Below are 26,490 nucleotides of genomic sequence, written 5' to 3' on the forward strand. Positions count from 1 at the left end.
CTGAGGTCAGGAATTCGAGACCAGCCTGGCCAACATGGCAAAACCCCATCTCTACTAAAAATACAAAAATTAGCTGGGCATGGCGGCAGGTGCCTATAATCCCAGCTACTCTTGAGGATGAGGCAGGAGAATCACTTGAACCCCGGGAGGCAGAGGCTGTAGTGAGCCAAGATCATGCCACTGCACTCCAGCCTGGATGACAGAGTGAGACTGTCTCAAAAAAAAAAAAAAAAATCACATCTGCATACGTGTGTGTATAGTGTATGTATATGTGTGTGTATACAGAATGAAAGAATATTCAGAAAAATTAAAAGGATATTTTGGAGGGTGGGTAATATAAATATATTTTTTCATTATCTATATTTCTTTTAGTATTAGAATGTTTGTGAAAATAGCATAATTTGGAGGAAAAACCCAATATGCAAGTTTGTTGTTGAATCTTTTTGTATATCAACAAAGAATTATATAAAATATTAACACTAGACTTTATTTCTTTATACAGAGCCACACTGTTCTGGTTAGTTTACTTTCTATTCTAAACAAACTATCAGTACAATTGCACTAATATTCAAGCAAAGTACTCAACTATGAAAGTTAACATATATAAGTATTTTATACAGAGATGAACAGTTTTGCTTTACAAAAATTGATGGATACTGCTCTATCCTCATATTACTTGATCTCACTGTGAAGCTTGACTCTGCTGACCATCCCCTGCTTTTTGAAATAGCATCTTCCTTGTTTCCCATGATATTATTCTGACCTCTTTCTTCACCTACCTCTCTGGATGTTAATTTTCAGTTTTCTTTGTGGGTTCATCTTCCAAAGCTATCCAATACATATTGATGCTCCCTGGAGCTTGGAACTTGAAACTATCTCTCTATATCTAGCTTAGATCTCTCTCCTGAGTTACAAATCTTGTTCTCTAACTGATAACTAGACATCTGAATGTGTCATAAGCACCTCTAACTCAGCACTGTTACTTTCAGAGGACTAGAATTCACACTGGAAACCATGAGATTCTTTCTAGCTTCAGTCAGGAATCTGGTGAAAGATGAATTTTCATAATGGACTTTCCTTTTATTTAAGTACACTGCTCATTCATCTGCATTTTGCGCCTTTATGACCTTCTTTATAGGGCTCCAATTTCTGCATATGGGAAATCTATAAAATCCATATATCCTAGGGTATTTGATATTTGAATACAGGATATTAGAAAATACACTCTATGAAATAAGATGGAATGGGCCCCCTGGGACTCCAGGATGTCTGGAAACCCTGATGTAGTTATTGGGGGTATAAATCATGGGAAATCTAAAAAAGCCCCTGGCAGTCTGTAAACATAAGAAGACTTCGTTAATGCCTTTTTTGTTTGTTTTTGAGAATAAAACAGGATGTAAGTTTTTGCTATGATAGAGGGGATAAAATTGGAGAGGGATAGTATTGAAAATCCTTGTGTAGGTTTTTTTTGAGAAATGCTTGAATTTGAACACACTGAATTCCTATGGTTCTAGATATCCTGAGGAAAACAAAGCAAAGCAAAACAAAACAAAAACAAAGATTCCGAAAGTCAGATGGGTGTTTGTTTTCTCTTTGTCACCCAGAATCAAAGGGCCCCAGAGTCTGGAGAGATGCACTAGCACTAGTATTAAACACATCCAAAATAGAATTCAGCATCTTGTCTCCATACCCTAATCACTCTCCTAGGTTCTTTACCCTGTTCGTGGCACCACCATGTTCACAGCTGACCAAATGAAAAACCTGAGCATTTTCTGTGTCTCCTCTCTGCCACCCTGTTCCCCATATTTGGCCAACCAGTAAGCCTCTAACTCAGCACTGTTACTTTCAGAGGACTAGAATTCACAATGCCACCTCCTAAATATCTCTCAAATCTGCCCCCTCTGCCACCACTATCAAAATTTCATTATTTCCAGCTGTCATTGCCATGGCTCATCCCTTCTTCAACAGATCATCCACATTGCCACCAGACTTGTTTCTTGTACACAAATCTGTCTTATTCTTCTACTCAGAGTTCTTCAATGGCTCCTACTGCATACTGCATGTAGTGGGAATTGCTATGCAGGGCACCCAAGGACACTCACATTCTGCCCTCCATCTCTTTCTCAAGCCTCATCTCCCACTACATCACCTCTCTTCTCCAGCACTGAGTCATCTGTGGATTCCAACACATAACCCTCCTCATGCCTCCAGGCCTTCCCACCTGCTTCTTCCTCCAGCTCTCAGCTGCATCTCAAAAGCTGAAAAGCTTTCCTTGACTCCTCCACAGAGACAAGAGAGACAAGTATTTATTTTCTAACTCATTTGTGCTGTCATGGTGCAGTGCCTTTTCAGCAAATAAATCTCACTATGTCATAATTCAAATAAATAATCACTAAGATGCCCTGAGTGCTTGCCATATGCCAGTTTACATGCATTGCCTTACTTAATCCTCATAACAACACTGTGAGGTAGGTAACATTACAATTGCCATTTTAAAGAGAAGGAAATAGAGGTACAGAGAAACTGAGAAACTTGCCTGTGGTCTCAAAGTGCCGTGGCACCAGCCAAGATGTGAACCCATCTCTCTGAACTCACGCTTTTAGTAACTTTTAACCATACAATGGTGTTGCTTTTCTTGTTATTGTTATTTTGCCACTAGACTGTACTTGAGACCAGTACTATGTCTTTCAATTTGGTACTCCAAGGACTTTGCAATGTATATGATATAGAGTTGACAATGAGTAAACATTTATTGAGTGAACTGGCCTATTTATAAAATTATCTATTTATACAGACTCGATTTTCTCTTATCTTGCTGGCATATTCTCAGAATTTTTGGATGAAATGCATTTCCTTTTGGAATTGTTTGAATCAGTGTTTACATATCACATGCTTCTTTCTGAAAGATTTCCTCTGTTTAGTATTGCATACCACATTCTTTTATAAATAAAGAACAACAGTTATACTTGGAAACATGTATTATCCCAATTAGCACATCCTCTTTCTAAATTCACTGATAATACTGTCATGTACAATGTTCTTGAAAATGTATCTTCATCTCCCAAGCAATATTCCCTTTTCTACTCTAGTTAGTAATTATGATTTTATAAATATAATGTACCTTTTCTTCTCAATTATTTTATTATTATACTTTAAGTTCTGAGATACATGTGCATTTATTTTATTTTTTAAGAGACAGGGTCTCGCTCTATCATCCAGGCTGATTTCAAACTGCTGGGCTCAAGGGATACTCCAGCTTCAGCTTCCTCAGTAGCTGGGACTACCAGTCTTCTCAGTTATTCTTGTTTATTTCTACTTATTCAATTGTTAGTATGAATTTTGTAATCACATTTCTTTTAAAAATGTATCAGCTTCTCTGTCCTAATTTACTGACCTACAAGTCTAAAGGAAAGCAAGCTTAGACCACCACACAGAAATAGATTCTGTATTGTGATGCTTATAGAAGGAAGGAAAATTGGCATCTCTGTTACCTGGAAGTAGATCAACTTGCCTTGATACTACTTGGCTCCTGCCTGATGGATGTTGAGAGAAGTCATGCTGCCAAAGGTCTACCTTGAGGAAGGTGAGAGGCTCAAGTTGGCCACTTCTGTTTGCACTGATTTTAGTAGGCACTTTGCTAGAAATAGGAGACAATGAACCATAACCTCTGTGAGAAGGAACCACTATCATTAGTGTGATGGGACCAGCAGATTCATATAAGACCACCAGATGGAGAGAAGGGCTTGAAGAGGACTAGGAGAGATCCAGCTCCATATGAAAAAAAACCAAAAATCCATAATTGGGCAGACTTCTTGTTATGTGCTTTTTGAAAATCCATGGCAAATCCATTTGTCTGTGAGCTACCCTGCTTTCTTCCAACTCTCATTCTTCCTATTTCTTGAATCCCAAGTGATTTCGTGTGTTTCCTGCTTAGAGGTTTTGCTTCACTGGACTCAGGCTTTATTTGTGTGTGTGTTCCATGCTGATGGGTGGTCTCTTGCAAGTGTATCATCAGATTAAGACATGCAGCTGTAAGTGCTTCCACTCAGCCCAGAGCATAGCTGAGATAATGTGGAATTTAAAGAAGCCTTAAGGGTTTGGTTAAGAGGAAGGAAATGGTGCCAGATCCACTCATTTACTCACTGATCAAATATTTTGTGTGCCTCCTAAGAACTAGGCATCTTGCTAGGCATCCCAAAGATGGGATGATCCAGCTGCTGCCCTCAGGAAGCTGATAGTCCTGTAGGGAGACACGTATGGAACAGATATTAAAATACAACAAGCTGATTGCTTTAGTGGAGATATATAGAAAGTGCAGTAGAAACACAAAGAAGGAGATCCCAAGCCTGCCCAGAAATTCTCAGAAAGTTTCTCCACAGACGAAACTTAGAGCAACGCCAGGCATGACAGCTGAGTCTATCATCCCAACACTTTAGAAGGCCGAGGTAAGGGGATCACTTGAGCCCAGGAGTTTCAGCCCAGCCTGGGCAACATTGCAAGACCACATTTCTACAAAAAAATTGGAAAATCAGCCAGTCATGATGGGGTGTGCCTGTAGTCTCAGCTACTCAGAAGGCTGAGGCAGGAGGATTGCTTGAGCCCAGGGGGTTGAGGCTGCAGTAAGCTATGATGATGGCACTGCACTCTGGACTAGGTGACAAAGCAAGACTCTGTATCCAAAAAAACCCAAACAAACAAACAAACAAAAGATAAGCAAGAATTTACTCAGTGGAGAAGTCGGGGAAAGGATGTTTCAGACAGAGGCAATAACTTATAGAAATGGGTAAACAAGAACATGGCATGTTTGAGGAGCTGTAGGAGAATCAGTTCTGTCTCTGGACCTGAGGATGAGAGGCAGGAGTCCGTTGGAAGTATGGCTGCCGGGGTGGGCAAGGGCTGCCTTAGGAAGAGTTTGGTCCACAATCCCATTAATACTGTAAGCAGTGTGGCAACCCCAAGGAATTCTGAGCCAGGAGTGATAGGCTCAGATTTTTTTTAAGTTTTGTTTTTACTGACACAAAATAATTGTACCTATTTATGGCATACAGTGTGATGTTTCAACACATGTAGACATGATGTAATGATCAAATCAGAGTAATCAGCCTATCTATCACCTCGAACATTGATCATGTCTTTGTGGTGAGAGCATTTAGAATCCTTTCTTCTAGCTACTTTGAAATATGCAATAATACATTATTGTTAACTATAGTCGCCCTACTGTGCCACAGAACACCAGAGCTTATTCTTCCTACCTAACTGTAACTTTGTGCCTATTGACCAACCTCTCCTCATCTCCCCTCAGTACTCCCTCCCCAGCCTCTGGTAACCACTTGTCTCTTCTCTACTTCTGTAAGATCCCCTTTTTTTTAGGCTCCACATATGAGTGAGATTATGAGAATTTGTCTTTCTGTGCTTGTATTATTTCACTTAACAATGTCCTTTAGGCCCATCCATGTTGTAACAAATGAAAAGATTTCATTCCTTTTTAAGGCTGACTAGTATTCTATTGTATATATAGATCACATTTTTTAATCCATTTATCCATTGATGGACACTTAGGTTAATTGTATATATTGGCTGCAGTACATGTGGGAGTGGAGATATCTCTTCAACATAATTATTTCATTTCCTTTGTGGGTTGTTTTTTTTTTTTTTTTTTTATCTTTTTTTTTCTGTCACTCACGCTGGAGTGCAGTGGCACTATCTGGGCTCACTGTAACCTCCGCCTCCTGGGTTCAGGCAATTCTCCTGCCTCAGCCTCCCAAGAAGCTAAGATCACATGAGATCACAGGTGTGTGCCACCATGTCCAGCTAATTTTTGTGTTTTTAGTAGAGACAAGGTTTCACCATGTTGGCCAGGCTGGTCTTGAACTCCTGGCCTCAAGTGATCCATCTGCTTCGGCCTCCCAAAATGCTGGGATTACAGATATAAACCACTATGCCTGGCCTGATTTCATTTCCTTTGGATATATACCCAGTAGTGGAATTGCCAGATAATATGATAGTTCTATTATTAATTTTTTGAGGAGCCTCAGTAATGTTTTAATAATGGCTATACTAATTGAAATTTCCATCAACAGTCTATAAGAGTTCCCCTTTCTACATATCCTCGCCTGCATTTGTTACTTTTTGCTTTCTGATGATAGCCATTCTAACTGGCATGAGGCAATAGTTCATTGCGGTTTTGATTTGCAGTTCCCTGGTGTTAATGATGTTGAGTATTTCTTCATATACCTGCTGGCTGTAACATGTAGGTCTTTTGAGAAATGTCTGTTCAGGTCTTTTGCCCATTTTTAAATCGGATTATTTGGTTTTTCACTACTTAGTTGTTTGAGTTCCTTGTACATTCTGGATATTGAACCCTTGTCAGATGAGCATAGTTTGTAAATATTTTCTCCCATTCCATAGGTAGTGTCTTCACTCTGCTGATTGTTTCCTTTGCTGTACAGAAGCTTTTTAGGTTGATGTAATACCATTCATCTATTTTTCTTTTCTTTCTCCTTCCTCACTTCCTTTTCTTTTCTTTCTTTCTCACTTTGTCACTCAGGCTGGTGCCAAGATCTTGGCTCATTGCAACCTCCGCACCCACCCCCCCCCACCCAGGTTCAAGCCATTCTTCTGCCTCAGCCTCCCAAGTAGCTGGGACTACAGCCATGTGCCACCATGCCTGGCTAATTTTTGTATTTTTAGTAGACATGGAGTTTCACCATGTTGGCCAGGCTGGTCTTGAACTCCTGACCTCAGGTGATCCACCTGTCTTGGCCTCCCAAAGTGCTGGGAATACAGGTGTGAGCCACTGCGTCTGGCCCATCTATTTTTTTTTCCTTTTGTTGCATGTGCTTTTGAGGTACCATCCAAAAATAATCTTTGCCCAAACCAATGTACTGAAGCATTTCCTCTATTCTTCATTCTAATAGTTTCATATTTTGGGCTCCTATATTTAATTCCTTAATCCATTTTGAGTTGATTTTTGTATATGATGAGAGATAGAAATCTAGTTCCATTCTTCTGCATGTGGCTATCCAGGTTTTCCAGCACCATTTATTGAAAAGAATGTTCTTTCCCCAGTGTGTGTTCTTAGTGCTTTATTCAAAAATCAGCTTGCTATAAATGTGTGGACTTATTTCTGGTTTCTCTATTCTGTTCCACTAGTCTGTATGTCTGTTTTTATAGACAGACTCAGATTTGCACGCCGGAAGCTAATACTGCAGCAAACTAAGCATGAGAAACGTGCTTGAACTAAGTCAGAGGCAGTGGGGATGGAGAGGAGGCAGACGGGTAGTTATAAGAGATGCTTAGACTCTACCAATGACTATTAAATTTCTCACATTGGCTTCTTTCTATTCTAGTATGGTATTTAGTAATAGATTTTTTGGCTAGAAATAGCTGAAACTAGATAGCCTTATAACACATACAATTAAAATTAACATGGAACTGGCATGCCAATATTCAATTACAATTGTTCTTTTTGCAATTCAATTTGAAAATAATCTGTATGCTATAAGTAATTTAAGCTCCATTATTACTGTGATAATAGTAATAGATAACACTCCTCTCAGAAACTATGCTGTAATATAGCAAAGATAATATACAGTACATTAGAAACTAAATGGCACTTTTTTTGAGGTAAAGTCTCGCTCTGTCACCCAGGCTGGAGTGCAGTGGTACAATCTCAGCTCTATCTCTGCCTCCAGGGTTCAAGCAATTCTCCTGCCTCAGCCTCCTGAGTAGCTGGGACTACAGGTGCATGCTGCCACACCCGGCTAATTTTTGTATTTTTAGTAGAGTCGGGGTTTCACTGTGTTGGTCAGGATAGTCTTGATCTCCTGACCTTGTGATCCACCTGCCTTGGACTCCCAAAATGCTGAGATAACAGGCATGAGCCACCACACCTGGCTGACACTTATTATTTTAAAATCTAGAGGCATTAACATCATCATCAAATGATTTATGTTTTCTTAAAGAAAGAATGAATCCATAATACCAACCCATTGCTACTGCCTTGAAAAGATCTAGATTAAGAAGTATGATTTTCTGATAATTATGGATAACATGACCAATATTTATAAAAGAAAAAATAATGTTGTAAATATAAAAACTGGCACTATTAAGTCAAGATGCTTTGTTGTCATTATCATCAGTGATTACTTGCTCAGCATCTGCCTATCCAGGCATATGAAGAATGGAAGGAGTCGCAGACCCAGGCAGGAGGTGTAACATATAGAAAGGTCCTGAGGTAGGGATTTATTTGGCTTGTTTGAGGAGCTAAATGAAAGCAGTGGTGCTGGGGGAAAGAAAATGAGCAGAGCAGGGGCATGAGGTAGACCTGGAGTGGTAGACAGGGGTTTAATTAATGGTAAATGTTCTTTCAAATTTTGGTCATAGCTAGGTGTGGTGGCACTTGCCTAAAGTCCTGGCTATTCAGAAGGCTGAAGCAGGAGTATCACTTGAGCCCAGGAGGTCAAGGCTGCAGCAAGCTTTGATGGTGCCACTGCATTCCAGCCTGGGAGACAGAGTGAGGTGCTGTGTCTAAAAAATTTTTCTTTCTTTAATTTCATCTTTCCCTGATTTAATTTCTTGGTTTTATTAGACACTGTTGTTATTCCACACTTGACTGCATCACCTGGTTCTCTTATAATCTTTTTGACCTCCTTTCCTTAAGTCTCCTACGTGGAGTCATCTTCTTTTCACTCCTTAAACACTGGTGTTCTGCTAGGTTCTTCCTGGGAATACACTTCTCCTCATGCCCCTATACTCTCCCTGAGAATCTTGGCCACATTTACACCTTCATGAGAATGACTCCCCCATCTGCAGGTCCAGTAACCATCTCTCTCCCAATCTTTTGGCCTGAATATCCCACAGATTCTAAATCAGTCTGATAAAACTAAAACCACCTTTCCCTCAAAACCTGTTACTTCTCTTGTATCACCTATCTTTTTAGAGGCTGGGACTCCATCTGCCCAAAGTCACATTTTTAAAAATTTTCTTAAAAAAAATTTTTTTTTAAGACAGGGTCTCGCTTTGTCACCCAGGCTGGAGTACAGTGGTACAATCTCGGCTCACTGCAGCCTTGATCTCCTGGGCTCAAGTGATTCTTCCACCACAGCCCCAAAGGTAGCTGGGACTACAAGCACATGCCACCACGCCTGGCTAATTTTTTTTTTCTGTATTTTTGTAGAGATGGGGTTTCGTCATGTTAGCCAAGCTGGTCTTGAACTCCTGAGCTCAACTGATCTGCCCACCTTGGCCTACCAAAATGCTAGGATTACAGGTGTAAGCCACCATGCCTGGCCAATTTTTAAATTTTTTATTCCAACGCCAGAATTTTTAAGTCAATTCTCATCCTCTCATCCCTCCACCCAGGTCCTCATTTTCCACAATAATCAATCAACAAGTTCTTTCGTTTTTAGCTACTAAACATTCTTTAATATGTCCTTTCCACGCTTGTTCTAGCCTCTGACCTAGCTCAAGAAGTCTTCATCTCTTCCTTTAACTTCTAAAATATCTCCTACTTGCCTCCCTGCCCACAGTCCTTCTCCTCTTCAGTCTATCACCCAGAGAACATCCCATATAATCTACCTAAAATGGAAGGTGGACTATGACTGTGACTCCCCTACACATCATCCACTGGTTCAAGTCCAATCTCCTTGACATAGCATGAAATTCCCACCATGACATCTCTTTTTTATAGTGTATTCTAGCAGCAATAAGCTACATCAAGTCCCTTGAACAAGGATACATTCACATGCTTCTGTGTTGAACAGGCTGAATTAAGGGATCCTTTCTCCTGCTCACCTCTATCACTATGCCTGCCCCAACACATCTAAATTACCCACACTCACCCTTCCAAACTGGGCTGCAGGAAATAGGTCTTACTCGCGTTTGGTAATCTTAGAGCCTAGCATTTTTTTCGCTTCATTCAATGAGTATTGATCAAGTGCCTACCACTTCCCAGAGTTCTGGGAAAACAGTAGTGAACAAAACAAAGTTTCAGTCCTCATGGATCTTATATTCTAGTGAGAGGACTCCAGGATGTTGCCTACATAACAGGCACTCAAGATCCTGTACTTAGAGTAAAAAATTTTGAAAATCAAGCAAATGAAAGACTCTTCTTAAACCACTATCTAAGCACACTGTCTGGGACACTGCTCTGACTCACTTTTCCTTTAAACAACAAATATGGCGGTGACTAAGGCAACTTAAGTAACAGACTGAACTGCCCTCACCATGGATCCTGTGGTCTTTAGTAAAATGATAATCTGATTAACAAGCAGGAAACATTTTCCCACATACATGGAGATATAACCTCATATTCAAATAATCCTCTGGAGTAGGAAGGGAATGAATAATGGCCCATTTAAATGAACATTTTGAAAAGCTGTAGGAGAGTAAAGATTTCTGAAGATATCTTAAGATATTATCACATTAATAAGCTATTTCTCTCACTTAGAAACCCTATCCTGTTATATTACAAGAGGCAAATTGACATCTTTCCTCTTTCCCTAATATGTACTTGGTAGGTAACTTCCTAAACAACTTTTATTCATGGATGATACAATAAATTATTCAGTATTTTCCACAAAAGGAATAACTGAGAATAAGATTATTATAAGAAACACAAACCTTGATATAACTGTGTTCTCCTTTTTGCTTCCGTCATTTAAGTTAGCTCTCTCCAATAAATACCTTTCTGGATTTCTAAATGTCTGCATTTTGGCCTTTGCTAATCAACCTCTTCATGAGTTTTCAAGATTTTCAGAACACAATGTCCCTTTAGTCTCTCTAACCCCAAAGAGCTCTTCTATCTCTGAGGTATGAATTTCAGTTAGTGTCCTGATCTACATCTCTATAAAGCTGTCGTGTGGGTGACTCAAACTAGACATGTTCATTTTCCCAACCTGCAGCAAACTTGCTCCCTGACTGTGTAAGGGACACAGCTTAGGAAGGCACATCATCCTTTATCCAGATGCTTAAGCCAGAAATCTGGTGCCATCCTTGATTTGCTTCCTCTCTTCCTTAACCCTACATTCAGTCCAGCTCTATCTCCTGCTGTTTCTTCTTCCTCAGTGTCTCCCAAATGTGCTGACTTTGCTACATGCTTACTGCCATCTCCCTAATATAGACGTTCATAACTTTTCACCTGGATGACTGCTTTATCATTAGTCACTATGTATCTATGATTCCCATGTCTGTCTAGCAGACAGAGTGACCTTTTCAGAATATAAATCTGACCATGTTACTGTTCTGACAACACTGAATGTCCTTCCATTGCCCGAAGAGCAGAGGTCAAATTCCTTAATGTGGCCCTGGGCCCTCAATGACCTGACCCCTGCCTATCTCTCAAACATCATCTCACCATACTCTCACCAACAAGCCATACGCAAATGTGTCGGTTTCCTGATATCGCACACTTTTAAACCTCTATGCCTTTGCGCAGGCGGTTTCCTTGGCTCACAGAACACCCTTTCTTCTCTGGGAAAAGAATCTTTGAGCCAGATTAGGTTTCCCCTCTCTGTTTCCCACACTCATCATACTTTATAACCACTTGCCCCATTCCTGTCTTCCCACTAGAACGTAAGTACTAGGAGGAGGTATCACGTCTGTTTTGTTCATTCCAGTATTCCCAGAGCAGGGCACAATGTAGTCAGAATAAATACTTGTTAACTAAATGAGTAGTGTGATTCTAACCGAAAATTCACCATTAAGAATTTAGAATGAACATTAATTATTAGAAAACATGAGAAATTTCCCCCAAAATGGCATAACTGGTCACAACTGATCTTTGGTGGATATCTGTAACATCCCAGAGTTTAAATCCTGAATGTTACGTCTGTAGTCAAATTTGCACTTCCTCAGACCTATAATCCAGGCTGGTGTTTAGCTGCCCAAGCTGACATCCGGGCTGACTCATATTAAAATATGACTGTTTGAGGTTAGCTTCCACAGCTGTTGTAGCACTGTAATTGTCAATCATTTGCCTTTTAGATCAGAGTTTAACTGACTTGGAGGAAGAAAACAACAGAAGACTTACTTTTCAGTCTTTTAGCAGAAAACAATTAGTATACTTCCCAATATGTGTCCATTTACAATTCTCTTAAATTACATATATGCCTCAGAAGAAAACAAAAATGGAGACTAGAATTTGAGGCTATACTCCTAAGTTGCTTTTTATTTTTTTGAGACAGGATCTTGCTGTGTTGCCCAGGTTTCCCAGGCCAGAGTGCAGCAGTAAAATCATGGCTCACTGCAGCTTTGACCTCCCGGGCTCCAGCTATACTCCCGCCTCTCAGCCTCCTGAGTAGCTGGGACTATAGGTGCACATCACCACACCCAGCTAATTTTTGTATGTTTTGTAGAGAATGGGGTTTCATGATGTTACCCAGGCTGGTCTCAAATTCTTGGGTTCAAGTGACCTGTCTGACTCAGCTTCCCAAAGTACTGGGGTTACAGGCGTGAGCCATCACGCCTGGCCTACATTCCTAAGTTTTTAACTTGTCCTCTATGGATAAAATTTTAATATACAGTCTTTAAAAATAAAACCTGAGCTTTCCCCAAATGCTAAAAACTAAATAAACCATTTTAACCTTTACTCCATTCAGTCAGCAAATATTCCCCAGGCACTTCAGGCTTGTGGTAAGTGCTGTGGGGAATTATATTTTGATGTGTTTTATAATGTGCTATGATTCTCTAGTTCTTGTCACTCTGTGACCCTTCAGACAACAGCTGGCCATTCTCTTCCTATGTGTCAGGAAAAGGTTCTTACAAAAGAACACAGGAGGAAAATCTTGGGCCTTTAAACTTCAAAAGCCCAAGCCCTGAAAGACTTGGGGGATAACATTTTTTAAAACTATGTAATCGGTTGGAACATTTTTTCCACTCCCAGATTAGGAAAAGAATCTATGTCAGAAGGAGAGGAGCAAATATGAGAAGAGGGGAGAGATGAGGTGGAGGGGAAGAAGACAAGAGGGAGAGGAGAAAAGGAGAGGGCAGGGGAAAAGAGGAGGGGAGGGGAGAGCCAGAGGGAGGCAAATCCTGAGAAATTCACCATATGGGGGCCTGTTATAGACCTTCTCAGTCTCTATCCAGCTAGAGAGAAAGTTGGAACCCACAGGTAGGCTTAGGGACCTAAGTAGATGGGAACCCATTCCACCATTCCCAATAGGGTTGATAAAAGCAATAAGATGGAGTGTTCCTGTGTCCGTCATTGTATCAGTTAAGAGTCAATGGGAAAAGCAGAAACAACCCTGAGCATTCAAAACTGAGGAGATTTAATTTTAATGGGGGGGTGGCTACATGGGTGGTAGAGAAACTGAGGAGCCAAATTGGACAGTGACAAAATCTAGAGACTAGCAGCAGTAGGAAGCCACTACTGTCCCTATGCTGGAAGGACAATGGGAAGATATGGTGTTATTGAAGTTCAGGGGCCAAGGTCATTCAGGGAAGCTGGAACCACAGCAGGCCTGTGGTTCACAGGGGAGTAGACCACTAAGGAAATGTAGCTGATGATGATGATGCAAAGAAAGGTAGAGGAAAACACTGGACTGTCCTTTCTACGGGCCCTTTAATCATTCACAAATGTCTCACAAGCACCAACCCTAACCTGGAATCTAGCTGACTGGTGTAAGTCACCCTCTCGCAGAGCAAGGGGAGGGTGAGTCATGGGTTTGGGAGCAAACACATCCATGATGCGGGAGCAAGAAAATTTCTGCAGCAGATGACTAGGACTGTGAACCTAGGACAGCCTCACAGGATCTCCATGACCCAGAAAGACCCAGAGGAACCCAGAGCAAAGCAGACATGACAGGGAAGCCTGAAGACTTGAAGGGGCCTTGGAGTCTGAACAAGAAAGAGAAATGAAGGATCCACCTGGACAGGAAACTAAATACCAAATGGGCCCTCACACATCTCAGTGAATTCCAGGTGGACAGAAGACAGCATTGAGAAGACCAGACACTGACCCCACCATAATGAGATGACTCCATGTTACTGCTCCCTACACACACTCTCATATCACACGTGAGTGATATGGAAGGAAAGAGGAGATCATCTAGCAGAACGGAGACTGAAACCAAGTTCATTCATAAATAAAGAAAGGAAAGAACCTAGAACAATGAACAGATCTAGTCCTTCATTTAAAAGAGCCCACTGAATGTTGAGAAGGATGAACACATAACACAGATGTCTGCAACGCAGTGAGAAATGGAGAGAAACAGTTCATGTTAAAGGATGTACTGGAGCTGGAGATGCACGTGGAGAAATTCCAGTGCTTGCCTGCAAGGTAGGGCCTCTCAGAGGAGGCCCTCACAGACAGGTGATATTTGATCTGAGTCTTCAGGGGTGAATAGGGATTTAGCAAGAAGATGGAAGAGGGATCCTTACTTCCCATATGGTCTTCCTAGATTCCTCCCAATGCATGATTTTCAAGAGAAGTCCATATATTCCTTATATAACTATTGCCCATTTAATTCTTTCAGAAGATGGCAAATCTCTCAGAGTTATCCTCCTTTTGATTAGTAAATGGGGCAGTCCCAGAGGGGTAAGATAGATGTGGCCTGAGTTTCAACCCTGATGAATAGAATCAACAGCTTCCTTTATGTCTCTTCCATGTTCCTTCCTTGTTTAAGGAACTCATTTAAGGAAAGGAGTTCTTTAAAATATATCCTTTTGTAGATTTGCTGAGGGCATTTCTAGACTTCAGTCTTGAATTAAAGACTTAGATCTCAGGGCATTCAGGTAGTCTTATAAAATGTGCAATCCATAAGAAAAATATAGTTAAGCCATCTAACATATTATTTCCACATTTACCAAACTTCTATAATGAAACAAATTTCAAATTATCCTGACATACTCTTATCTGTCATGACTTTCCTCAAAATACTGTATTTTGTTATTTTTAAAACAAACATGACTACTGATTCACAAAGAAACTTTTCTATCACCTTCTATAAACAATAACCCTAAATTTAACTTTTATAATAGAATAAGAAATAAAACATATCTCTCCATTGTTTACAAAATAGCAAATAACTGTATTAATGAAACAATAAAAGTCATTGTACTGTTTTGATTTTTTTTTACCTCATTAGAGATATCTGTTCCAGAGAGATCTATTGATACTAACGAAAAGATGTTTACAATATATGCAATTCCTTGGGCAGTCAAATGTTCACAATTTCGTAAACTCAAGTAGTTTAAATTAGGGCAGCTGAAAGAAAGCAGCATGAATTAATTTTAGCTGTCAATCATATTGTCAGTGAGCAATTTCTTCATACAAAAACTATCTTGGAAAAACAAATGGTATTGAAGCAAGGATTTTCTTTTACTCAACAAAAATTTTAAGACTAAAAGTAGAAAGTAATTTGGCATTATGAAGTTGGATGAAAGGGCAGCAGATTATTATATGACTTTCTGTAGTTTCATATTGCAATTTCTAATAAGAAAAAAAAAATATCACATACATATCAAAAACTATCACATAAGCACCACAATGAATGACCAGTAAAAGTGCAAGTTAAGTCCCCTATTTATCCCTTACAAGTCTGCTACAGGAATTGTACAAGACTTTTGACAAGAGGGGAGTCAAGAATAAACTAACCAGCCAGAACACCTCTTGGAAAATGCTAGAGTAAAGGTTTACTTAGAGATAATCTTGAAAAAGTACAGACAAGCCACCCATATCTAGATAGTAGTTATTTCATGAATGACTCCATCTCAGATGTAATTTATATATAATAATATAATATAAAAATTGGTTCAATCTATGACTTTGACGTCTTTTATATAGTTTCACTGAATAATCAGTTTTTGGGCATCTCTGATGTTCCCCCAAATATCATGAAATCTCTGCTTTTAGGAGTCTCATCTCTCCTATTATCAAATATACAATTACTAATGATATGATGTAAAAGACTGTTTTATCATACCGCTCAGATAGTTTCATAACAGAGACATCGCTTAGCTGCACACAGTTGCTTAAATTTAGCTCTCTTATCCTTACACTTGCAGGACCATCAAGAAATTGCCTTAGTCCCACATCACCAATTCTGTAGGGAAGAGTGAGAAAAATTTTACATGTGATTCTATATATAAACATATATAATATTAAAGTAATAGCTATCACACCCAATATATTTCCAAAATAGCAAGGTAATATCTATATACTGGTATTTTGTCAACATTTTGAAACCCAATTTTTTTAAAGTAGATTTTAACGTAATAAAAAAGTATAAATGAGAGGAATGGGAGAAGTATTAATTAAAATGTTATTTATGTTCCTTTGTTCATAATTTTTAATAAGACAGATGGCCCTCAAGGTCTTTTTCTCTTGGGTTAAAATGTGATCAAGTTAACTAATCCCTGATACCATTGCCTGCAAAAGAAAAAGACCAAAACTTAGGAGAATGAAAACCAAGACTACCAGTCAAACTACTGCCAGAATTTTGAAGGAATTTTCACTAACTACAAGGTGAATCTGCTGGACAGGAAACTCAACATGAGGCCTTTGGCTTCTTTCCCTCTGAATCAGAGAAAACCTGATGCTGGATTACCTTGACCTCAGCCTTCCCACACTATCCTAATCAGAAACTTCCTCTGTGTGTCAGTGCCATACCCCTATCATGTCAATCCTGCTTTGTAAATGGCCAGATGTCCGTTTGGCCATCAATTCCCTGTCTTTTGTTGGGATCTTCATTTCTAATTCCATTTGAGAACCACCAGATCCTTCTAAGAAGCATTTCAGAAAATAAAGCAGGACAGGAGTTTGCATCAATGCATTCCTAAGAGGCGGTTTTCACAACAGCTCTACAGGTAGGCATACAGATGGGAAGAGCACTGGGAGCAGAACATGCTGATTGCTGACATCCTTTACACCCTTTGTTGGTTCAGATTTGCAAAGAACCGAGCAGTAAAGGCAAAAGATGTTATCCTGTTTCAGCTGAAAGAGCCATAGTAGGTGGATGCCTGCTGTGCCCATCTACCCATCTTCCACCTCTAAGAGGGGGAGTGTGCCAGCACCTGGGAAAGCAATTAAGGGCGTGTGTGTATGTGTGCGCACTTGCGCACGCAGAAATTCATATTATAGTCAAGAAAGGATTAAAAGTCAACGGAAAAGATTATTGAGATAATGATCCAAATTAATTGGTCAATGAAGTTAGGAAGGGCCAAACCTGGGTGTGTATCAAAAGTATCCATGCTGTTTTTTTTTTTTTTTTTTTTTTTTTTTTTTAATACACAAGCTAGGGTTCCATCCCTAATGATTTAGACTCAATAGCTCTGATATGGGGCTTAAGCATCTATAGTTTTATTCAGCTCCTCAGGTGATTCTGATACCAGAAGATTTTTACTTTTAAATCCTTTCAAATATGTATTTTTAATTTATCTTTTCATTGCTGATTCTTGAGTTGCTTTGTAGTAAGAGAATACAATTTGTTGATAAAAATAGTTTGAAGGTTGTTGGAACTTGCTTTTAAACTTTGTCCATGGTTGATTTTTTAAAGGATTGATGTGTGTTTGAGAAAAGTGTATATTCTTTAATGCTCCAACTTACCATTTTAGGTCTAACTCTTACACATAAATTTTGAAATCTTAAAACTCTGATACTAAGCTTTATCTTTTTACCCTATGTTATACTTTTTCATCCTCCCTCTGTTGTCATTTCTTCAAAATGATCTTCCAGCTCTATAATTCCCTGAGTTCTAATCTGCTGATCAGCAATCCATTGTTTATTTGAATAACTATATTACATCATTTGTTTCTAAAAGTTAGGTTTTTTTCCCCAGATAAATCTAATTGTTTTATCATGTTTGGTTGTCTGCTCATATTTCTGATTCCATTTTTTATTTCTTCAAACATTTCATACATGGTTACTTAACATTCTATGTCTGACAATTCCTATATTTGAATTACCTGAAGGTCAAATGTATTTTGCTGTTTCTGTGACTCTTTCTCACAGTGACTCATATCTTTGTGCATTTTGGCAATCTTTGACTTTGGGCACCTATTTATTTGATCTTAATCTCTAGCCTGAGAAGCTTTGTGCTAATGTCTTCCAGGAGCTCGGGGACTACCTCCTGAGACCACTCTGCCCCACTTGAAGAGGTTCAAACCCTGCAGAAGTCTCAGGTTCTACCTCCCTACTATGAGTCTTGCTCAGAGCTGATTCTCTCAAAGGCAGTATTGTCATGAAATTTGTGCTTAGGACTTCTCAACCTTTTATGTTTGCTGGCTACTCACTATTCATCTCAGTGAATTTGTTCATTGAGAGAGTAGCAAAGAATTAGGGGATTGAGGGCTATTGGATATTTCTCTTACTCTTTGTGAGCTCAGTAATATATTGAAAATATATTTCATCAAGGATCTGAACTATTTTTGGCACAGCCCTTTGAAATGTCTTGTCACCTCTACTTCTGGAGGCAAAAAACTTCCATTTAAGATTAATTAGGCAAGGTGCGGTGGCTCACGCCTGTAATCCCAGCACTTTGGGTGGCCAAGGCAGGTGGGTCACCTAAGGTCAGGAGTTCAAGACCAGCTTCGCCAACATCGTGAAACTGTCTCTACAAAAATACAAAACTTAGCCAGGCATGATGGTGGACACCTGTCTACTCGGGAGGCTGAGGCAGTACAATCTCTTGAATCCAGTAAGTGGAGGTTGCAGTGAGCCAAGATGGCACCACTGCACTCCAGCCTGGGTGACAGAGTGAGACTCAAAAAAAAAAAGGAAAAAAAAAAAAGATTAATCTGCAGAAGGCTGAGTGAAATACAACAATGTAATTCAGTTTTATTTCACATATTCATACAGACAGAATTAGTTGATACACACACACTGGTGTACATAGTGTGTGTGTGTGTGTGTGTGTGTGTGTGTGTGTGTGTGTGTCTCACAGTTATTACTATGTAACAAATTGATCCAAATTTGTGGCTTAAATGGCAAACGTTTATTATCTCCCAGTTTCTGGATCTCAGGGATCTGGAAATGAACTAGGGTGGTTCTAGCTCAGGGTCTCTCATGAGTTTGCAGTCAAGATGCCAGCTGGAGCTTAAGTCATCTGAAGGTTTGACTGGAACTGTAAGGTCTGCTTCCAGGCTCACTCACATGGCTGTTGACAGGAGGTTTTAATTCTTCACTGGCCCTTGGCTGGAGCCCTCATTTCCTAATCCAGGTTTTTCCCATTCCAAACCCTTATATCTTCTCCAGCCCCGACTGATCCATGTTGCCTCCACATTTTAATAAGAGGCAACATAGGTTGAGATTGTGTAGTGGGCCAGTATAGTGGCTCATGCCTATAATCCCAGCATTTTGGGAGGCCAAGGTGGAAGGATCACTTAAAGCCAGGTGTTTGAGACCTTCCTGGACAATATAGTGAGACCTGTCTCTACAAAAAATTTAAAAATTAGCTGGATATGATGGAGTGTGCCTTGTAGTTCTAGCTACTTGGGAGGCTGAGGCAGAAGAATCGCTTGAGCCCAGGAGGTCAAGGTTACAGTGACTGCGCAACTGTACTTCAGCCTGGGCAACAGATTGAGACCCTGTCTCAAAAAAATGCAAATAAATACACAAAAGATTCTATGTAGCTTAGATTATTATGCTGACTTGTGCTTTCCCAAATGTTAGCCAACTTCAATGTGGATCAAGCACTATTTTGTGGATCAAGCGCTATTTTGTTATTATCTGGCCCTATAAGATTATAAGAATTCTACATAGGTAAGAGGCTGAGTTACCCACTGGGGAAGAGATTTCAGCAAGAAACTTCCTGATCCTTGGCAGGGTGTGGTGGCTCACGCCTGCAATCCCAGCACTTTGGGAGGCTGAGGCAGGCAGATCACTTGAGGTCAGCAGTTCAAGACCAGCCTGGCCAACATGGTGAAACCCTGTTTCTACTAAAAATACAAAAATTAGCCAGGTATGGTGGCACACACCTGTAATCCTAGCTACTCAGGAGGCTGAGGCTGGAGAATCACTTGAGCACACAAGACGGAGGTTGCAGTGAGCTGAAATCGCGCCACTGCCCTCCAGCCAGAGCAACAGAGTGAGACTCCATCTAAAAGAAAAAAAAAAAAAAAGAATTTGATCCTGAGAATACCAGGAGAGTAATCCAATAGTGGCCCAGCCAAAGACAGGATTTCAGTAAGAACTCACCCTTTGTCCATTTGTCAGAAATTCTACACGGAGGAAAAATCTAACCAGTACCCAAGAGGAAAACCTTCAGTGAGATTGGTTCTTCATAAGCAATTCAGAAAGTCCATATGAGAAAAGATCCTGTTAACTAAACTAGCTATGGGAACCCTCAGTAGGAAAGGTAGCCCATAAGTATTCCTTTGAGTTTCCTTAATTTTACAAGGGTCCATAATTCCCCATATCCCCCCATATAATCAGCCTGGGTTGAGAGTCCCTCTTTTTTATAATCACAGAACTCTGTGCATACCTCTACATTAACTCCTGGACTTCTGACTTTCATGTTTACCCCACAAACCATAAGTTCCTTAGGAGAGGACCTGGCACATACTAGATAATCAATGTTTCTTGAAAGTTTGACTGAATGACTCATTACCTTACACAATTTGCCAAATTTAACACAGTCAATTGCTTCAAAGGTGAAAGTGACCTGAGGCTGCTGTCTGTTATTCCCTTGCAGTCAGCCATGTAAATGTGACTGAGATTTGGATAATTCTTGTCTATAAATTTGAAGGATGCATCAGTAATCCTTTTATTTCCTGTTTTTAAAAAAGAGAAGAAAAGACAAGTATTGTATTTGTAATGCCGCAAGAGTAAAAGTAAATGATAATGCGGAACCATGTTTTTAATATAACAGACCTTCGAATCGGATCTTTCTGAGTTTACAAGTAGACAGAGCTTTGAAAGTACAATCAGAGATATGCGGTGCACCAGTGAAAACCATCGATGTAATATGAGAGCACTTTTCAACTAAAGCCTTCAGAAGAAAAAATTATTAAATTAATCAAGTGTTCAGAACAGGTTTAGTAAGGTAATAAAGTCATTTTTTCCTTCAATATATTAGAAACAGACATGTTAACTATTAATTTTCCTAATCTCAAAGAAAATTAGATTTTTCAATACATGTTTATACACTTACATTTGAGTAATGTGGAGAAATCAGAATTAAATCATGTACTAAGAGTATGGGAAAACATGAGAAATTGACTACTGAAAAAAATTACTACATTTGGCAGCTTAACATGGAGAACTAAACTCAAAGTTTGTGCTTAGGCTATAACATCACTAAAAAAAATCCTAACTGTGAAATAAGGTGCCTTAGGATATTTAAGGATTCAAATGTTTTCAAGGGTATGTGGGTGTGTGAAAACTTTTAAATGATTGTATTACTATTAAAAAATAACTAAAATGAAAAGTCCACTCATATTTTTCATTTTTCATTTTTTTATAGGACATTCATTTTTCTTATAGGACAGAGAAGAAGATATACTTTCCAACTACCTACCTTTATACAGTTGTCCGTCAGAGTTGGCATGTCATTAATGGTAAGATGAAGAATTCCAGTGCAGCTGTTTGCAATGTACCTGAAGCCTTGGACTGAAATCTGAATTGCACAGAGTAGAAAATAATGAAAGAATGCATTAGCATGATAAAAACCCAAGGTAGTAATAACCAAAGATATGTCATAAATATGTTACTGTGTTTTAAAATTTTTAAATTAACCATCAAATATGGCAGACACAAGAAGGAAAGAATCTAGTCTTGATTACTTTATTTTTTAATATTTTATTGAGGTAGAATTTACATAACAAAAAACAAGTCACCTAACCCAGGCACAGTGGTGCATGCCTGTACTCTCAGCAACTTGGGAGGCTGAGACAACGGGATCGCCTCAGCCAGGAGTTCAAGGCCAGCCTGGGCACCACAGCAAGAGCCTGTCTCTTTAAAAAAAATTTTTTTAATTTTAAAAAACAACCACTTATATGTTATTTAATTATTCATAATGTTGTGCAACCAGAACCTACCTATATGTAGTTCCAAAACATTTTCATCATTCAAAAGGAAACCCTGTATCTATGAAGCAATTGTTGCCTATACTCCTTTCCTCCTGGCCCCAGCATCATTAATCTGTTTTGTCTCTGTAAATTTACCTATTCTGAATATTTCATATAAATGGAATTATATAATATGTGGCCTTTTGTTCCTGGTTTATTTCACTTAGTGTAAGGTTTTTGAGGTTCATGCACATTGTACCATGTATGAGCACCTCAATCCTTTTTTTTTTTTTTTTTTGATACGGAGTTTCGCTCTTGTTACCCAGGCTGGAGTGCAATGGCGCGATCTCGGCTCACCGCAACCTCCGCCTCCTGGGTTCAGGCAATTCGCCTGCCTCAGCCTCCTGAGTAGCTGGGATTACAGGCACGTGCCACCATGCCCAGCTAATTTTTTGTAGTTTTAGTAGAGACGGGGTTTCACCATGTTGACCAGGATGGTCTCGATCTCTTGACCTCGTGATCCACCCACCTCGGCCTCCCAAAGTGCTGGGATTACAGGCTTGAGCCACCGCGCCCGGCCCTCACCTCAATCCTTTTTATGAATAATATCCTACTCAGTGGAAAAGCCACATTTTGAAAATCCATTAATCTGTTAATGAATATTTGGATTGTTTCCATCTTTTAGATATTTTGACTATGTATATCTATTCGTTTGAATATCAGGTTTCAATTCTTTTGGCTATTTAGGAGTAGATTTGCTGGGTCATATGCTAATTCTATGCTTAACTTTTTAAGGAACCACCAAAATGTTTTCTATAGTGGCTGTACCATTTTACATACCCACCAGCAATCTATAAGGGTTCCAATTTCTCCACAACACCAACACTTATTTCCCATTGAAACAAATTTCCTTGTGGACTTGAAGTGGTACCTCATTTGCATCCCCTTAATAAATAATGATATGAGTATCTTTTCATGTACTTGCTAGCCATTTGTATATATTCTTTGGGGAAATGTCTATTGAAGTTATTTGCCTATTTTTTTTTAGTTGGGTTGTCTTTTTGTTGTTAAATTATAAGAATTCTTCATATATTCTGGATACCAAGTCCTTATTAGATGTATGATTTGAAATTATCTTCCATTCTGTAGGTTGTCTTCTCATTTTTAAAATAATGTACTTTGATACATAAACACTTTTAAGTTTGATGAAGTTCAGTTTATCTATTTTTGTTTGTTGTTCATGCTTTTGGTGTCACATTTAAGAATGTATTGCCAAATCCAAGGTTGTGAAGATTCAACCCCTATTTTTTCTTCAAAAGAGTTTAATTATTTTGGCTTTCATATTTAGGTTATTGGCCATTTGTGTTAATTTTTATATATAGTATGAGGTAGGGGTCCAACTTCACTTTTTTTATGTGGATATACAGTTGGCCCAGCATCAATTGTTGAAGAGAATATTCTTTTCCTCACTGAATTGTCTCCGCACCCTTTTCAAAAATCAATTGGCCATAAATGTATAGATTTATTTCTCAACTCTCAATTCTATTCCATTGTTCTATGTCTATCCTTCTGCCAGTGCCATACTGTTTCGATTACTGTAGCTTTGTAGTACCAATTTCTTTTCAACTATCATTATCCATGTTAATGGAAAGAGCAGTGGCAGAGAGTGGTCAAAATAATGACTGATTCAAAGATCAAAATATTTGCCTATGATGAATTACCTTATGATAACTTGTTATTTAGGCTGCATTTCCTGTAACAAATGGACATGGATGGGAAATCAGATTGTGTTCAGATTCAGTAGAGGGAAACTGAGATGCCGCCCAAGAGCAGACAGAATGGGAACTCCTTTGGAGGGTCATCTACATAAGAGCTTGACAGGGAGAATGAGGAGCAGCAGCTACAATGGACCTCTAGGGAGATCTTTGGAGACTTCATGTGTGCCACCTCTCACTAAAGGTGACTTCCAAGATTCTGTCATCAGAGCCTCCACCTATTCAAAAAGGACTAGCCACAAGTTAGGAAACTGAGTGGCATATCCTCAGACAACCAGAGCTCAACTGAAATGTCACTTCCATAGGAAGTATCCCTGACCCTTAAATTAGACCAGTTTCTTGTTATATACTTACATCACCATGTAATTATCATAACTACAATTATATTCATTTTATAAATGATTAGTTATTAAATGAATCCCCTGTATACAGTTCCCAGCATGGTGCCTATAACATCAACTGATGATATAACTGAGTAATATTATTACATGAATAAATGGAAGAATGTATGAATGACTTCTGAGAACCATGTCTATTCAGTAGGTTCCCCTTCCCAGCAGAGACTAATAATATGAACTCCCAGACAAAGGCGAAGGGAATTTTTGTAGCTACTGAAATAAAAAGTAAAGAAAAAAAAGCTAAGGGAAGCCCTTGTAACCAGGGACTGAGCATGCAGGCCTGATTTGCTACAGAAACCAGGTCTTTGGGTGAGATTCCATTTTGACAATTTTTCTACATTTCTACTATTTTTCTATTGTGCTACAGAAGCCAGGCCTTTGGGTGAGATTATACTTGAACAATTTTTATAAATAGCCTTTGGGAAATATGTTTCTAAAGCCTGAATGTATCTAATTTATGGCAATTCATAGGATGGAGTGCAATACAGTTACAAGTTAATGTTTCAGGAGAAGAACTGAGCTCATGAGATAATTTAAAAGAAAAAGTTGATCATATAAGGCCTTGCTACACAAAATGTGGTCCACAGACCAGCAGCATAGGTATTACATGGGAGCTTGCTCAAAATACAGAATCTTAGCCCACCACCACTGACTTAGAGGCTGCACTTAGACAAGTTATTCACACCCAGATGATTCACACACAGTCATGACAGTTTGAAAAGTGCTAATCGAGAGGAAATGAGTAAAAAGAAAGTATATCAGTCAGGGTTCTCCAGAGAAACAGAACCAATAGGATATACTTATATTCAAGTATATGCATACACACACACACACAAATATATATATATGGAGAGAGAAAGAGACAGAAAGAAAGATGTATTTTAAGGAATTTCCCATGTGATTGTTAGGCTGGCAAATCTGCAATTGGTATAGCAGGCTGGTAGGCTAGAAACTCAGAATTTCTACATTGCAAGTCTTGCTGCAGAATGTCTCCTCTTCAGGAGACCTGTCTTTGTTCTTTTTTTTTTTTTCCATTTATTTTATTGCATTTTAGGTTTTGGGGTACATGTAAAGAACATGCAAGATTCTTGATCCAAGATGGCCGTTTAGGAACAGCTCAGGATTGCAGCTCCCAGTGAAAGCGCAGAGGGTGAGTGGACGCCGCTTTTTATTACCCACAGACTAGGAAATTCCCAGGCGGACGAACTCCACAGGTCACCAGCGTGGCTGTTTCGGCCAGCGCGGCTGTGCCGGCCGGCGCCGCAGCTTTGCCCCGCGCGGCTGCTTTATCGGGGCCCTGGAGCAGCGGTTCAGGTGCCCTTTTGGCTGGCGATTGGAGGACTGAGCAGGGAACCAGGACAGTAGATTCCAGGGCAAAAAATAAAAATAAAAAAGCGCCACAAACCTCAGTGCCGCTGTTTAAGCCAGCGCAGTGAGTGGCCGCAGGGGAAAACAGACCCCGGCACCTCTTCAACAGGCGACTGGAACACCAACTTAAAAAAGGCTCTGAGGCAGGGAGCCAGGCAATCAGGCTCGGTTGGTCCCACCCCCACAAAAGAACAGCAATCAGAAACTCTGGATTGAGAGTTTCACAGCAAGCGCAGCTGAACTCGGGACGGTCCAGCTCTGTGGGGGAGGGGCGTCCGCCATTACCGAGGCAGCCCGCCACGACGACGGAGGTAGTCGGCCAATGCTGAGGCAGCCCACCGTTGCCAAGGCAACCCGCCATTGCTGAGGCAGCCGGCCGTTGCCAAGGCAACCCGCCACAGCGAGAGACTCCGCCTCAACAGAGGCAGGCCACCATCGTCAAAGCAGTTCTAACTACACCCATATAAACAGGACTGCAAGGAAGTTCACTCGGCAGCTGGGCGGAGCCCACAGCAGATCAGCAAAGCCTCTAGAGGCTGACAGTGACTAGGCTGCCTCCTTGCTGGGCAGGGCAGGTCTGAAGGAAAAAAAAAAAGAAGGCAGCAGCATAACGGAAACTCATAAATAAAGCCCTAAATCCCTGGGACAGAGCACCTGGGAACAAAAAGCAGTTTATGAGTTCTGCTGCAGCAGACCTAAACGTAACTGCCCAGCAGCTCTGAATGAACAACAGAGCTCACAGCTCACCATTTGAGCTCCTATAAAGAAAAGACCGTCTCCTCAAGCAGCTCCCTGACCCCTATATATCCAAAGAGACACTTCATAAGGGAGAGATCAGATTGACACTAGGCGGGTATCATTCTGGGACAAAGATAACAGAAGAAGAAAACTGGTAACAACCCTTACTGTTCAGAAGCTGCTGCAGGTGAACCCCAGGCAAGCAGGGCCTGGAGTAAACCTCAGCAGACCTACAGCAGAGGGGCCAGACTGTCAGAAGGAAAACC

The 26,490-nt window shown here is 39.9% G+C and overlaps 1 protein-coding gene across 1 annotated transcript in view; it reads right to left on the bottom strand.

The window, feature by feature from the left end:
* The window catches only part of FBXL13 (F-box and leucine rich repeat protein 13), a 247,122-nt gene that overhangs the window by 57,862 nt on the left and 162,770 nt on the right, over positions 1-26,490 (bottom strand). The window contains exons 13-17 of the mRNA XM_037736579.1: positions 21,456-21,554; positions 20,810-20,927; positions 20,547-20,709; positions 15,924-16,043; positions 15,079-15,205 (exon numbers count right to left, since the gene is read on the bottom strand). Of these exons, the coding sequence (XP_037592507.1) occupies positions 15,079-15,205; positions 15,924-16,043; positions 20,547-20,709; positions 20,810-20,927; positions 21,456-21,554 (627 nt within the window). The remainder of the gene's footprint in view (positions 1-15,078; positions 15,206-15,923; positions 16,044-20,546; positions 20,710-20,809; positions 20,928-21,455; positions 21,555-26,490) is intronic.

This window comes from Cebus imitator, unplaced genomic scaffold (assembly GCF_001604975.1).
Source record: "Cebus imitator isolate Cc_AM_T3 unplaced genomic scaffold, Cebus_imitator-1.0 Scaffold26, whole genome shotgun sequence".
Classification (NCBI taxonomy): domain Eukaryota; kingdom Metazoa; phylum Chordata; class Mammalia; order Primates; family Cebidae; genus Cebus; species Cebus imitator.